Source organism: Loxodonta africana, chromosome 21, assembly GCF_030014295.1.
Source record: "Loxodonta africana isolate mLoxAfr1 chromosome 21, mLoxAfr1.hap2, whole genome shotgun sequence".
Classification (NCBI taxonomy): Eukaryota; Metazoa; Chordata; class Mammalia; order Proboscidea; family Elephantidae; genus Loxodonta; species Loxodonta africana.
Genome location: NC_087362.1, coordinates 59703207 through 59716107, shown reverse-complemented (window position 1 = coordinate 59716107; position 12901 = coordinate 59703207). Strand labels below are relative to the sequence as shown.

General features: G+C 39.6%; 1 protein-coding gene across 5 annotated transcripts in view; it reads right to left on the bottom strand.

Annotated features, from left to right (window-relative positions):
* PSME3IP1 (proteasome activator subunit 3 interacting protein 1) overlaps positions 1–12901 on the bottom strand; it is a 32125-nt gene that overhangs the window by 4251 nt on the left and 14973 nt on the right. For all 5 annotated transcript variants that reach the window (XM_010596068.3, XM_010596071.3, XM_010596069.3 and 2 more), the window contains 2 exons: positions 10131–10264; positions 3975–4039 (listed from right to left, as the gene is read on the bottom strand). In XM_010596068.3, the coding sequence (XP_010594370.1) occupies positions 3975–4039; positions 10131–10264 (199 nt within the window). The remainder of the gene's footprint in view (positions 1–3974; positions 4040–10130; positions 10265–12901) is intronic.

Sequence of the window (12901 nt, the reverse complement as noted above, 5' to 3'; positions counted from 1 at the left end):
CATAATCTATAATACATATGTCTTGATAGTCATAATAAATGCCAACGTTACTGGCTTATGTACTGTACTGCACTTTCCATCATTATTTTAATGTGAACTTTCCCTACTTACAAGTAAAGTTTCCTGTATAACGTGTATGCTTCAACACACAGGCAGCAGCATCCAGTCTGGTGTATCGTGCATCTCTTGAGTGTTGCGGCATTATTTCTCTGTTTAATTTTCTTTCGAAAATATTACTGTGAACTGCATCATGACTCCCAAACGCAGCAAAACCAGTGCTAGCGATAGCAGCAGTATCCCATATAGCTTTGCTAAGTGTATAACACGGTGTTCAGACAACGTCCCAATTACATAACATATGGTGGACTTTAGGCGACACATGACTGTGTATTTATCCTATCTAGGCAGCCACATTTTAACAAGTTTTCTGTATATTAAAAAGATGTCAGTGAATAGGAACACCCACACTGCTGATAGGAATGTAAATTGGAATAAGTTCTTTGGAGGGCAATTTGGCAATATTTATCTAAATGATGGAAACCCTGGTGGTGTAGTAGTTAAGTGCTACAGCTGCTAACCAAAGGGTCTGCAGTTCGAATCCGCCAGGTGCTCCTTGGAAACTCTGTGGGCCAGTTCCACTCTGTCCTATAGGGTCGCTATGAGTCGGAATCAACTCGATGGCACTGGGTTTGGTTTTTGGGTTTTTTTTTTAATCTAAATGACAAATACACATCTTTCTGACCTAATGATTCTAAAAGTATTTAACTTGACATATTAGCACATGTGAAAAATGATGCATATACAGAGTTATTTACTGAAACATCAAAATAAGAAAAGAATGGAAATAATCTAAATGTTTATCAATGGAAAATGGGATAAACATACTATGGAACACCCTTAGAATACTAAAGCCAACTGTTGTCAAGATAGCTCCAACTTATGGTAGCCCCATGTGTGTCATGTTAGAACTATGATCTATAGGGATTTCGATGGATATTTTTTTGGAAATAGATCACCAAGCCTTTCTTCAGAGGCAATTCTAGATGGATTCAAACCTCAAACCTTTCAGTTAGCAGCTGAGGGTGTTAACCATTTGCACCACCCAGGAACTCCAAGGGAATACTACGCAGCCTTAAAAAGGAATGAGGAAGCTCTTTATGTACATATGTGCAATGACTTCCAAGGCATACTATAAGTGAATTAAACTATGAACAGAAGAGTTGTTGTTGTTAGGTGCCATCGAGTTGGTTCCGACTCATAGCGACCCTATGTACAACAGAACGAAACACTGCCCGGTCCTGCGCCATCCTTACAATCATTGCTGCAGCCACTGTGTCAATCCACCTCATTGAAGGTCTTCCTCTTTTCCGCTGACCCTGTACTCTGCCAAGCATGATGTCCTTCTCCAGGGACTGATCCTTCCTGACAACATGTCCAAAGGATGTAAGATGCAGTCTTGCCATCCTTGCTTCTAAGGAGCATTCTGGTTGTACTTCTTCTAAGACAGATCTGTTCATTCTTTTGGCAGTCCACAGTATATTCAATATTCTTCGCCAACACTACAATTCAAAGGCATCAATTCTTCTTCCGTCTTCCTTATTCCTTCCCCAGCTTTCACATGCATATGATGTGATTGAAAATACCATGGCTTGGGTCAGGCACACCTTAGTCTTCAAGGTGACATCTTTGCTCTTCAACACTTTAAAGAGGTCCTTTGCAGCAGATTTGCCCAATGCAATGCGTCTTTTGATTTCTTGACTGCTGCTTCCATGGCTGTTGACTGTGGATCCAAGTAAAACGAAATCCTTGACAACTTCCATCTTTTCTCCGTTTATCATGATGTTGCTCATTGGTCCAGTTGTGAGGATTTTTGTTTTCTTTATGTTGAGGTGCAATCCATACTGAAGGCTGTGGTCTTTGATCTTCATTAGTCAGTGCTTCAAGTCCTCTTCACTTTCAGCAAGCAAGGTTGTATCATTTGCATAACACAGGTTGTTCATGAGTCTTCCTCCAATCCTGATGCCCCGTTCTTCTTCATACAGACCAGCTTCTCGGATTATTTGCTCAGCATACAGATTGAATAGGTATGGAGAAAGAATACAACCCTGACGCACACCTCTTTCCTGATTTTAAACCGATCAGTATCCCCTTGGTCTGTCCGAACAACTGCCTGTTGATCTATGTAAAGGTTCCTCCTGAGCACAATTAAGCATTCTGGAATTCCCATTCTTCACAATGTTATCCATAATTTGTTATGATCCACACAGAAGAGTACGTTAGATTAAAATGGTAATAACGATGATAAGAAGTAAAAAAAGCCACCTATGAAGTATTCTTACCAAAAAATCAACTTAAATTGATCAAGCTTCTTGACCTAATTATTATTCTACAGGAAACACAGGGTATAGAGGAACACCATGGGCATGCAATCAGCAAAATAGCATTAGAAAGTCCTCAGTTTCTTCACAAGTAAATTACAAAGGAAACAAAAAAAGGGGGTGGGGGGAACTATAGGTTAAATGAGACTAAAAGATATATTAGCCTATTGTTAAGATGGCAATAACCCCTGAATTGGCCTACAAATTCAACACTAAAAAACCCAACCTGTTGCCACAGTCTATTCCAACAATCCCTGTCAAAAGCCCAGCTGTCTTTTTTGCAGAAATTGACAAAATGATCCTAAAATTCATATGGAAAAGCGAGGGATCCAGAATAGTCCAAAAATCTTGGAAAAGAACAAAGTTCGCGGATTCACACTTTGCGATTTCAAAACTTACTGCAAAGCCATAATAATCAAAACTGTGGTATCAGCCTGAGGACAGATATATAGATAAATGGAGTAGAATTGAGAATCCAGAAATAAACCCAGTATTTGATATTTAAAAATTATGGTAGTATTTTAGGTGTGACAATGGCATTGCAATTCTGTTTTAAAAAAAGCAAAAAAAAAAAAAAAAAACACCCTTATTTTTCAATGATACATACTAAAGGAATATGGATCAAACAATTCGATGCTGATGTCTGGGATCTGCCTCAAAGTATTCCAGCTCGGAAGGTAAAAATTAAACAAGATTGTCTATGTGTTAAAATTATTGAAGTTAGGTGATAGGGGTTCATTATGGTATTTTCTCCACGTTTCAAATTACCCATAATAAAACTTACTTTTAAAAAAGGATGTATTTGTAATTGCTTGTAAATATACAGAAGAGCTCTGGGAAGGAGAAACAGGTGGGAGAGGATATGGGTAGAAGGGAAACTTCACTGAATATCGTTTTTAAAAATGCATTCTAGGGCAAAAGAGTTTCATCAGCAGCCCACCATCACTGGTACTCAGCAGCCAAATATTTAAAAACACCCATTATTATTATTATTTTGCGAGAGAGAAATAAACGTATGCCGTTTTACAGGTGACCCATTGAGTTTAGTGCAGTCTCAACCCCCAAAAGCTGCAAACAGACTCTTGAATTTTTCATCCCCGATCCAGTCCCCAGGAACTCTCACCTTCACTTACAACTTTGTGCCACTTAACACAGAGGCAGATTTCATGGCATAAAAGTAGCCACCAAAGAACAGTGTGCTCTTGGAGACTGTACTAAGCCTCTAGGTTCAATCCAATTCAACCATCTGCAGGAGCGAGGCATTCTACCTCCCACTGGTAGCAAGGCAGGTGAAATCAAGAGACTTGACATTCGGGGGAAAACAGAGAAAAGCCCTTTGTAAGCAGAGGTGATATGACCAGGGCTTGTAAGCATTCCTGGGAGAGCACAATTGTCATTATCAGCTCCATCAAAGTAACAAACTACTCTGCAGGGCAGCGGACATACTCTTGGATATAAATTCTGCCTGGTGAATAAAATAGTTTGGTAAATTAAAGAGAGCTAAATGCATTTATTCACAGATGCAATGCACTCTAGCCCTTTACCGCGGTTCATGTGTATCACGAGTAACAGAAAGAAATGAAGGCTTCCACCCACCTTGATTCTTGTCATCTGGGTCAGGATCTGATTTCAATCTTTTCACACTATTGCCACTCTCTGAGCTGTAACAAAAAAAATATGGTGATTTGAGCCGTGTGCAACCTTGGGGATCAAAACTTGGAGAATCAAGAGCTCTAATAACCATTTAGATGGGTCTTAGCCTCAGAGACTGGGACAGGGGAAAGTCTTCATTTCAGATTCTTATAAATACAACTTCAACCCTGACCAATCCAAGGGATGAAGCAGTATATTTTCAAGCATCACCTAAATTTCTAATTCTTTGTTTTCCTTATTTAACTTGGAAGGAGCCCTGGTGGCACAGTGGGAAAAGCACTTGGCTGCTAACCGAAAGGCTGCATTTCAAACCCGCACACCAGCCACTGCACAGGAGAAATATGTGGCAGTCTGCTTCTGTAAAGGCTACAGCCTCGGAAACCACAGCGGGTGGTTCTACTTAGCCCTACAGGGTCGCTATGAGTCGGGATCGCCTCCTCAGCAACGGGCTTTTTTAAGAACCAAAGATGAAATCAAAAGTATCTGGACACGTTCATAAACGGATAAAAATTTAGTTATGATGTTAATAAAGATTGAAGAAAATACCTTCAGTGACACGCTAGTCATTCTGAGTTGCCCAAAAGACCTTCGCTAAAAGAACTTATAAAGAACATACTTCACAAAGAAAAAAACAGTCACACAAGGAAGGTTTTGAACTATAAGAAGGGACAGTGAGCAAAAAAGCAAAGAAGCAGTGAATATAAACAAATATTGTCTGTATAAAAAAATAATACCTAATTTACAGAGTTAAACATGACCATACTAAAGTCGGGAAGAAGAATGTAACTATTGTAAAGTCTGCGTATAACTTTGTAGGAGGGTAAGATACCTATTTCAGTTTTGCTAATTAAGTATGCCTGGTAAATTTCAAGAGCAACCACTGAAAAAAAAGAAATAGAGTACATAAATCCAAATTCATGGAAAGAAAGAAAATGAAGAATTTTAAATCTTAATCATTTTTTTTTAAGGCAGAATACAAGGAAAAAAGTTTTAAAGGTAAGACAAACAACATTAATTTTCAACAAAATTCTAGCCAACAGACTTCAGCAACATATCCAAAAAAAAAAAACACCATGATCAAGTGTGATTCATACCAGGATTACAAGGGTGATTCAACATTTTTTTTTCAACATTAGAAAATCAATCAGTGTAATCCACCACGCAAATAAAACAAAGGAAAAGAACCACATGACCCTATCAATTGATGCAGAAATGTCATTCAATAAAACTCAACACCTTTCCTAATAAAAACACTCAGGAAAATAGGAATAAAAGGGAAATTCCTCAACATAATTAAGGGAATATATGCAAAACCAACAGCCAACATTATACGCAACAGAGAAAGCCTGAGAGCCTTCCCTTTGAGAACAGGAATGAAACAAAGATGCCCACTATCACTACTCTTATTCAACATTGTACTTGAAGTCCTAGCCAGAGCAGTAAGACAAGAAAGGGAAATAAAAGGTATCCAAATTGGAAAGGAAGAGGTAAAACTATCTCTATCTGCAGATGACCTGATCCTATACATAGAAGACCCTAAAGATTCCACAAGAAAACTGCTGGAACTAATAGAAGACTATAACAACAGTGCTGGGTACAAGATCAACATACAAAAATCAGTTGGGTTCCTCAACACTAATAAAGACTACTCTGAAAAAAAAAAACTCAAGAAAACAATACCATTTACAATATCCCTGAAACTGATAAAATACCCAGGAATAAACCTAACCGGGGACATAAAAGGCTTACACAATGAAAATTATAAATCTCTACTAAACCAAAAAACTCAAACCAAATCTGTTGCTGTTGAATCGATTCTGACACATAGCGACTCTCTAGGACAGAGGAGAACTGCCCCATAGGGCTTCCAAGGAGCAGCTTGGTGGATTCAGGCTGCTGACCTTTTGGTTAGCAGCTGTAGTTCGCCGTAGCTCTTAACCACTGTGCCACCAGGGCTCCTACAAGAGACCAAAAGAGATCTACAAAAATGGAAAAACATCACGTGCTCACGAATTGGAAGGCTTAATATAGTGAAAGTGTCGATACTAATAAGGCGATCTATAGGTACAATGCAATTCTGATACAAATCCCAACAACATTCTTTACTGAGATGGAAAAACTAATGACCAACTTCATATGGAAAGGAAAGAAATCCCAAATACCCGAAAGAGTATTGAAGAAAAAGAAAAAAGCAGGGGGTCTTATATTCCCTGATATCAAAACATACTGTACAGCCACTGTAATCAAAACAGCCTTGTACTAGTTCAATGATAAACATAAAGACCAGTAGAGTAGAATTGAGAACTCAGAATTAAACCCAAACAACTACGGACAACTGGTTTTTGACAACGGGTCAAAGTCCACTCAGTGGGGCAGAAACAGTCTCTTTAATGCTGGCAAAAGTGGCTATCTGCAGAAAAATGAAACAGGACCCATACCTCACATCATACACAAAAACTAACTTGAAATGGATCAAAGACCTAAACGTTAAACTAAAACCATAAAACTCCTAGCAGAAAAATATGGGACCTAATCTTTTGTAAAAATAGGATAACAAACATTTATGACAAAGGCATGAATAGAAGAAAACAAAATAGATAAATGAGACATCATAAAAATTAAAAACCTACACTCATTCTTGGCTCAAGTAGACACGTCAAACAATGTGGGCAGCTCCAGTCTGGAGGCAAGATGAGAAGACAGAGGGGGACAGGAGGTGGCTGAATAGACACGAGGAATAAAGGGTAGAGAGGAGGAATGTGCTGTCTCATTAGGGGGAGAGTAGCTAGGAGTACATAATAAGGTGTGTGTAAGTTTTTGTACAAGAGACTGACTTGATCTGTAAACTTTCACTTAAAGCACAATTAAAAAAAAAAAAACAACCTACGCTCATCAAAAGACCTTATTAAAAGAGTAAATAGACAACCTACAGACCGGGAAAAAAATCTTCAGAAATAACTTATCCACCTAAGACAGGAACCATTCCTGAAGCTAACTCTTCAGACAGGGATTGGATTGGACTATAAGACAGAAAATGATACTGGTGAGGAGTGGGCTTCTTGGATCAAGCAGACACATGAGACTATGTGTGCGGCTCCTGTCTGGAGGGGAGACGTGACGGCCGAAGCGGACAGAAGCTGGCTTAATGGACATGGAAATACAGGGTGGAGAGAAGGAGTGTGCTGTCTCATTAGGGAGAGAGCAACTAGGAGTATATAGCTAGGTGTATATGAGGTTTTGTATGAGACACCGACTTGATTTGTAAACTTTCAATTAAAGCACTATAAAAAGAAAAAAAAGACTTACCCAATAAGTTTCTAATTTCTAAAATCTACAGAAAACTGCAACAACTCAAAAACAAAAAGACAAAAAACCCAATCACAAAAATAGGCAAAAGACACAAACAGAACTTTCACCAAAAAGGACATCCAAGCAGCCAACAAACATATGAAAAGATGCTCAGGGTCATTAGCCATTAAACCCACCAAATTAGAGAGATGCAAATCAAAACTGCAATCAGATATCATCTTACCCCTGGCTAAAATGGCACTGATAAAAAAAAAGGTAACAAATATTGGTAAGGATGTGGGGAGATTAGAACCCTTATCCATTGCTGGTGGGACTGTAAAATGATATAACCACTATGGAAAACAGTATGGAACTTCTCAAAAAACTAGAACTACCCTATGATCCAGCAATGCTACTCCAAGATGTATACCCTAAAGACCTAAAAATAATGACATGAACAGACACATACACACCTACGTTCATTGCGGCTTTATTCACAATAGCAAATAAATGGAAACAACCAAACTGCTCATCAACGAATGAATAGATGAGCAAGGTGTGGTATATACATGCAATGGAAAACTATGGAACCGTGAAGAACAATGATGAATCCGCAAAACATACTATAACGTGGATTGACCCAGAGGGCATAATGCTAAGTGAAACAACCTTAGAAACAATTTGAGTGAAAAAAAGAGAAATGCATAGATGATCATATAGTGAAATTATTTTTATAAATTTCAAAAATAAGCAAAGTGTAATACTGTTTATGAATACATATACTGCTGGCCCCCCCAAAAAAAACTAAAAGTAAATAAAACCAAAAAACCCATTGCCGTTGAATCGATTCTAACTCACAGCGGCCCTATAGGACAGAGTAGAACTGCCTCATAAGATTTCCAAGGCTGTAAATCTTTATGGAAATAGACTGCCACACTTTTCTCCTGTAAAATAAAGGCAAAAAAAAAAAAGCCAGATTTGGGAACATGGTCGTTGGGATAGGAAAGCAGAGAGGTGAAATGGGAAGAGCAGAGTGATAGACTTGATATTGTTCATGATGTTCTAGGTTGTGAGTGGTAGGTTAATAGGGGCTTGCTTCATTATCCTTCACAACATACACAGACCAGAGGCTTCCAGACTTTCACCAGGCATCAGGATCACCCATGGAACTTTGAAAATTAAATTCCCAGATCTCACTCCAAACTTACTGAACCAGAATAAGTTTGAGGCCTGGGAATCCACATTATTAACAAACTCACAAGCGATTCAAATAAACCCAGGGCCAGGTAGATTAGGAACTCTTGTCCCAGAAGACTTAATTTATCACCTTGTTACACAAAGCAATATTAAATGATGTAGTTGCAAAACCCATAGGGGGTTATACACAGTTCACCAAATAAACCACGGTAAAACACAGCTAATACAGAGTTCTTTCTACCGGTGATCTGAGGACCAAGTAGGGAAGATAGTTACAACACCCATTCTGCCACCCGCAAAAGCTCTGCTGTGAGGAGCCCTTCCTTGGCACAGTCCATTAAAACGGACCCAGGGCTGAATACTAAAAGATACTAGGCTAGGCATGAAAGTTTATGTAAGAACTTCAAAGGAATAATTCATAGCTTTGGTAACTGGTCCTTTTTAGGCTACTGATACTCTTCCCCTCTGCTGCTGTACCATGATGACATTTTTACATGTAGGTAATGTTCCTAGGAACATCTGCAACACATGGATGGCATACCAAACCACAAGGCTGCATCAATACACTCCCTTCAAACATGTGACTTGTTGCCAATACACCATATTGACTTTCCTAATAGGCTGCATTTAAACTTAACATCAGTTCGCCCATGTCTGGCTGGTCCAGCTGGAGTGACAAGATTCAATCACTTTGGCACCACTTTAGGATTTGCAAAGGGGGGAACAAACACAACAAAGAACTTATCAAAACCTCTAGGCAGTGTTAGAATCAATTAACCCCCCAATTGATCAACCAGAGCCCAGCTGGGTCTGTAACCCTGTCACAGCTGCTACGTTCTTTCATGACATCAAGCTTTCGCAGCAGCTGTTCCCCTGTCTGGAATGTTTTCTCCCTTGTCTTGTTACAAAGCCCTGTCGTCCTACTTAATCAACATCTCTTTTCTAATGCTTGTGCTAACTTCCCCAGCATGAGCACACACACACCCTCTAAGCAGTTAGATGTTTCTTCCTCCCAGCTCTCATTTTTAAGAGCCGTAGTGGCACAGTAGTTAAAGCCCTCCACAGGAGAAAGATGTGGCAGCTGGCTTCCGTAAAGGTTTACACTCTTGGAAACCCAATAGGGCAGTTCTACAGTGCGTTTGGTTTTGTTTTTGCTCATCATACCCTGTACAAATCCTTTTACAGAACTTGCTACCTCATTTGCCTAGAAACATGGTAGATTCTCAAATAATGAATTCCAGCTCTTCTTTTATTGTGTGACCTTGGAGAAAAGTTCTTAACCACTCAAGATTCTGAGTCTGCTCATCTGTGAAACAGGGATTATAAAAATTTGTACTTCATAGAACCGTTGTGAGGAATACATGAGATCATGCAATGGAAAGCACTTAACACAATACCTGGCATATGGCAAGTGTCTAATAAAGAGTACCCATCATTATATTTGTTGAATGAACGGTCAGAGAGACAAGGGTCAAAGGCTACAGAAGACACCAAATCTGGAAAGGAGAAGAGAGGTAAGGCCTCCAAAGGCCAGTGAGATTTACACTACCATTACACGTGGCATTTCAGAGTACACAGTCGGGGGAGACTGAAGTTGTGTGACTGCTGGCTGACCTCTTATGTTTCACAGCTCCTGCCAACAGCTTTGCCTGGGAGAACTTGCTCTTGGTTTCTATGGGTTTCGCAGCCAGTTTCTTTTCCACTTCTTTCTTATTTTCTGAAGAAATTCCAACCTTGCTGAGATTGCTGTGAGTTACAAGTTAAAGGTCAAACCAAGCAAAAGGAAAAACTACTGCAGGGCAATAAGTCAAGAGAAGGAAGACAAATATAACCTCTACCATGTAACATTTAACTTACTTAATATATGCTCCCCCCTGCCCAGGGTAAAATCAATTTTGTGGAATGTCCTTAATGACCATCGATGGCATTCAATCCAAGATGTCATGAAGACTAACTCCTACTCTGAGGGTCCAAGGTAACATCGGAATCACCCGAAGACTTGTTACAAATGTAGATTGCCTCCCCTGCCCCCGGCCTACTAAACAAGGGGCTCTAGAGGCCCAGGAATCTGTTTTAAACACTCTCTCAAGATGATTTTAATAAAGAACCCTTGTGCATATACAACAGAAAAACCAAAGCTGTTTTTAAAAGCATAACCACTTCACTTGTAAAACATCACAATTTTATGCTTGATGTCAATCTCTCTGGCTTTCAAGGTCTGTTACTTTCTTTTGTTCTCTCCACTAGCCCCCTTCCCTACCTCCCAGTCATGCTCTCTCTCACAACCTGTTAGGAGGTAGATAAGTATTCTGACACAGTACAATTCCTTATTTAAGACGCAGTAGTCCTACAGGGTTGCTATAAGTTTGAATCAACTCAACAGCAACGGGTCTGGTCTGGTTTCGGAATCCTTTATTGGAACAATAGTGACATCTAGTGACTAAGAAATCTAAGAAGCATGTATTATCAGCCCAAAGGGGTGAGAGTGGGTGGTCCATGGTCTAGGCTATTGATCTCTGTGTCTTTGAACAATGCAGAAAACTGGGTACCAGCAGTAAAGAGAGCCTAACTCTGATCACCCTTCTGGTACTAACTTGTTCTCACGGTCATCAGTTACTGTGAGTGTTTGCCGTATTCAATGGGAATTATGTATAATGTTCATTACTATTCTGAGGTTTATCAATTTAATGTTTTTAAAGTCACCATGGAAATAGATGTTAATATTAAATGTTTGTTTTTATTGAATCAGCTGAAATAGGGACTTCATCTTTCTAGTAAAGAACGCCAAAAAATTAGCATGCTGTGGTTTTACCTGCAAGTCCATCATTAAGGGACAGAAACTCAAAGAAATTTCTCCATATTAAATATTGAAAAAGAAAGCAAAAACAGAAACAGGTACATCAAAAAAGAAAGCACACAAGTACAGTCATGTGTGGCACAATGTCCGTTTGGGCAATGTCCAACCCCGTATGTATATATGTTGTTGGTCCCGTAAGTTTTTTTTTTTTTTTAAGGGGAAAGCAGCTCTCCTTCTGTTTATTATTTCCCTCTAATGGTTTTAAAGACCCCAGGCCCGACTCTTGCAGCACTGGAACACGGGTGGGATACAGGCAGGTGTGGAGGAGGGCATGGCTCTGGGCGAAGGCTCTTGGGCTTTGTCCGGTGGACTGGAAAGTGGCAGCAGTGGGGGCTGCAGGGCCTGGGCTGCTCCTTCTCCTCTGGCAGGCAGCAGGCAGTGCTGGGCGAGCTCCGCCCGCTCCTCACTCACTTCCTCTCAACGCCCTCTCAACCAGCTGGCTGTTGCCCAGCCTCTGCCAGCAGCTCCAGCAGCAGCAGCAGCGGTGGGGGCGGTGGCGGTAGCAACAAGGATCACAGAAGTGGGCTCCCATATAAAAGGTTTTAACACAGCTTTACGGGTGCTGGTTTGTAACTATGAGTTGTACATAAATTGGACATTCATAACCCAGGAACTGCCTGTATATAATATGGTGTTCGCACAATGTCCAAATCACATAATGTACTATTTTATAGAACGTATCGTGGACGTTAAGCGACACATGACGGTATTTATAATACCAGCATACAAACAAAAACCAACATTTAACTTTATATCCTTTTAAACTGAAGAAAAACACCCAGTATTTTTTTTGACGATAAAAATATGATTTTTGATACATATGCAAAGCATGAACAATTTTTCCCCTTTGAGCCACCTTTCTCACCAAAATACTCTCAAACACACACACGCACACACACATACCTCTCAAAGACTTCAAGAAATTCATTAGACAATTTTTTTTTTTTTAAAAACCACATAGTTTTAACACACATAATATTGCTAAAATTGCTGGCTTAACCTAAGAGGAAACAAAAAGAATCCCATGGCACAAACCACAGCTTATTTGTATTCACAAGTATCCCCTTAGTATAACAATCAAACAAAGCCAAGAACCAGCTCCTAATTTACAGCTTCAATAAGCAAATGCCTCATCCTTCAATTCCTATCTCAACATGTCTCTGGCTACTTGAGTGTTTAGGGTTAGTGCCTTATACATTAGCGGGTTGGAAGGCCTGCTTCTCATCAGTTTTTCTAGACAGAACTTTCCAAGTTTCCATGAAAAGCCAATACCCCCGGAGCCTCTTCAATGCTATACTGCAACGTTACCAGGACAGAAAAGTTTCTTTTGCCTCACTGTGGCCCTGTTCATTCTTTCCTTTTAATAAAAACCCAAAGGGCATCTCACACTCATACCACACAAACAACACTGTTCTCTATCTAGAATGCTGCTTTGGGAGATACTGCGCGTCTTACTTGCTCATCTGCCAAATTAAGTACATAAAACAAGACGTAATTCAAGTGAGACGTGTAATTAATGTATTTCCTT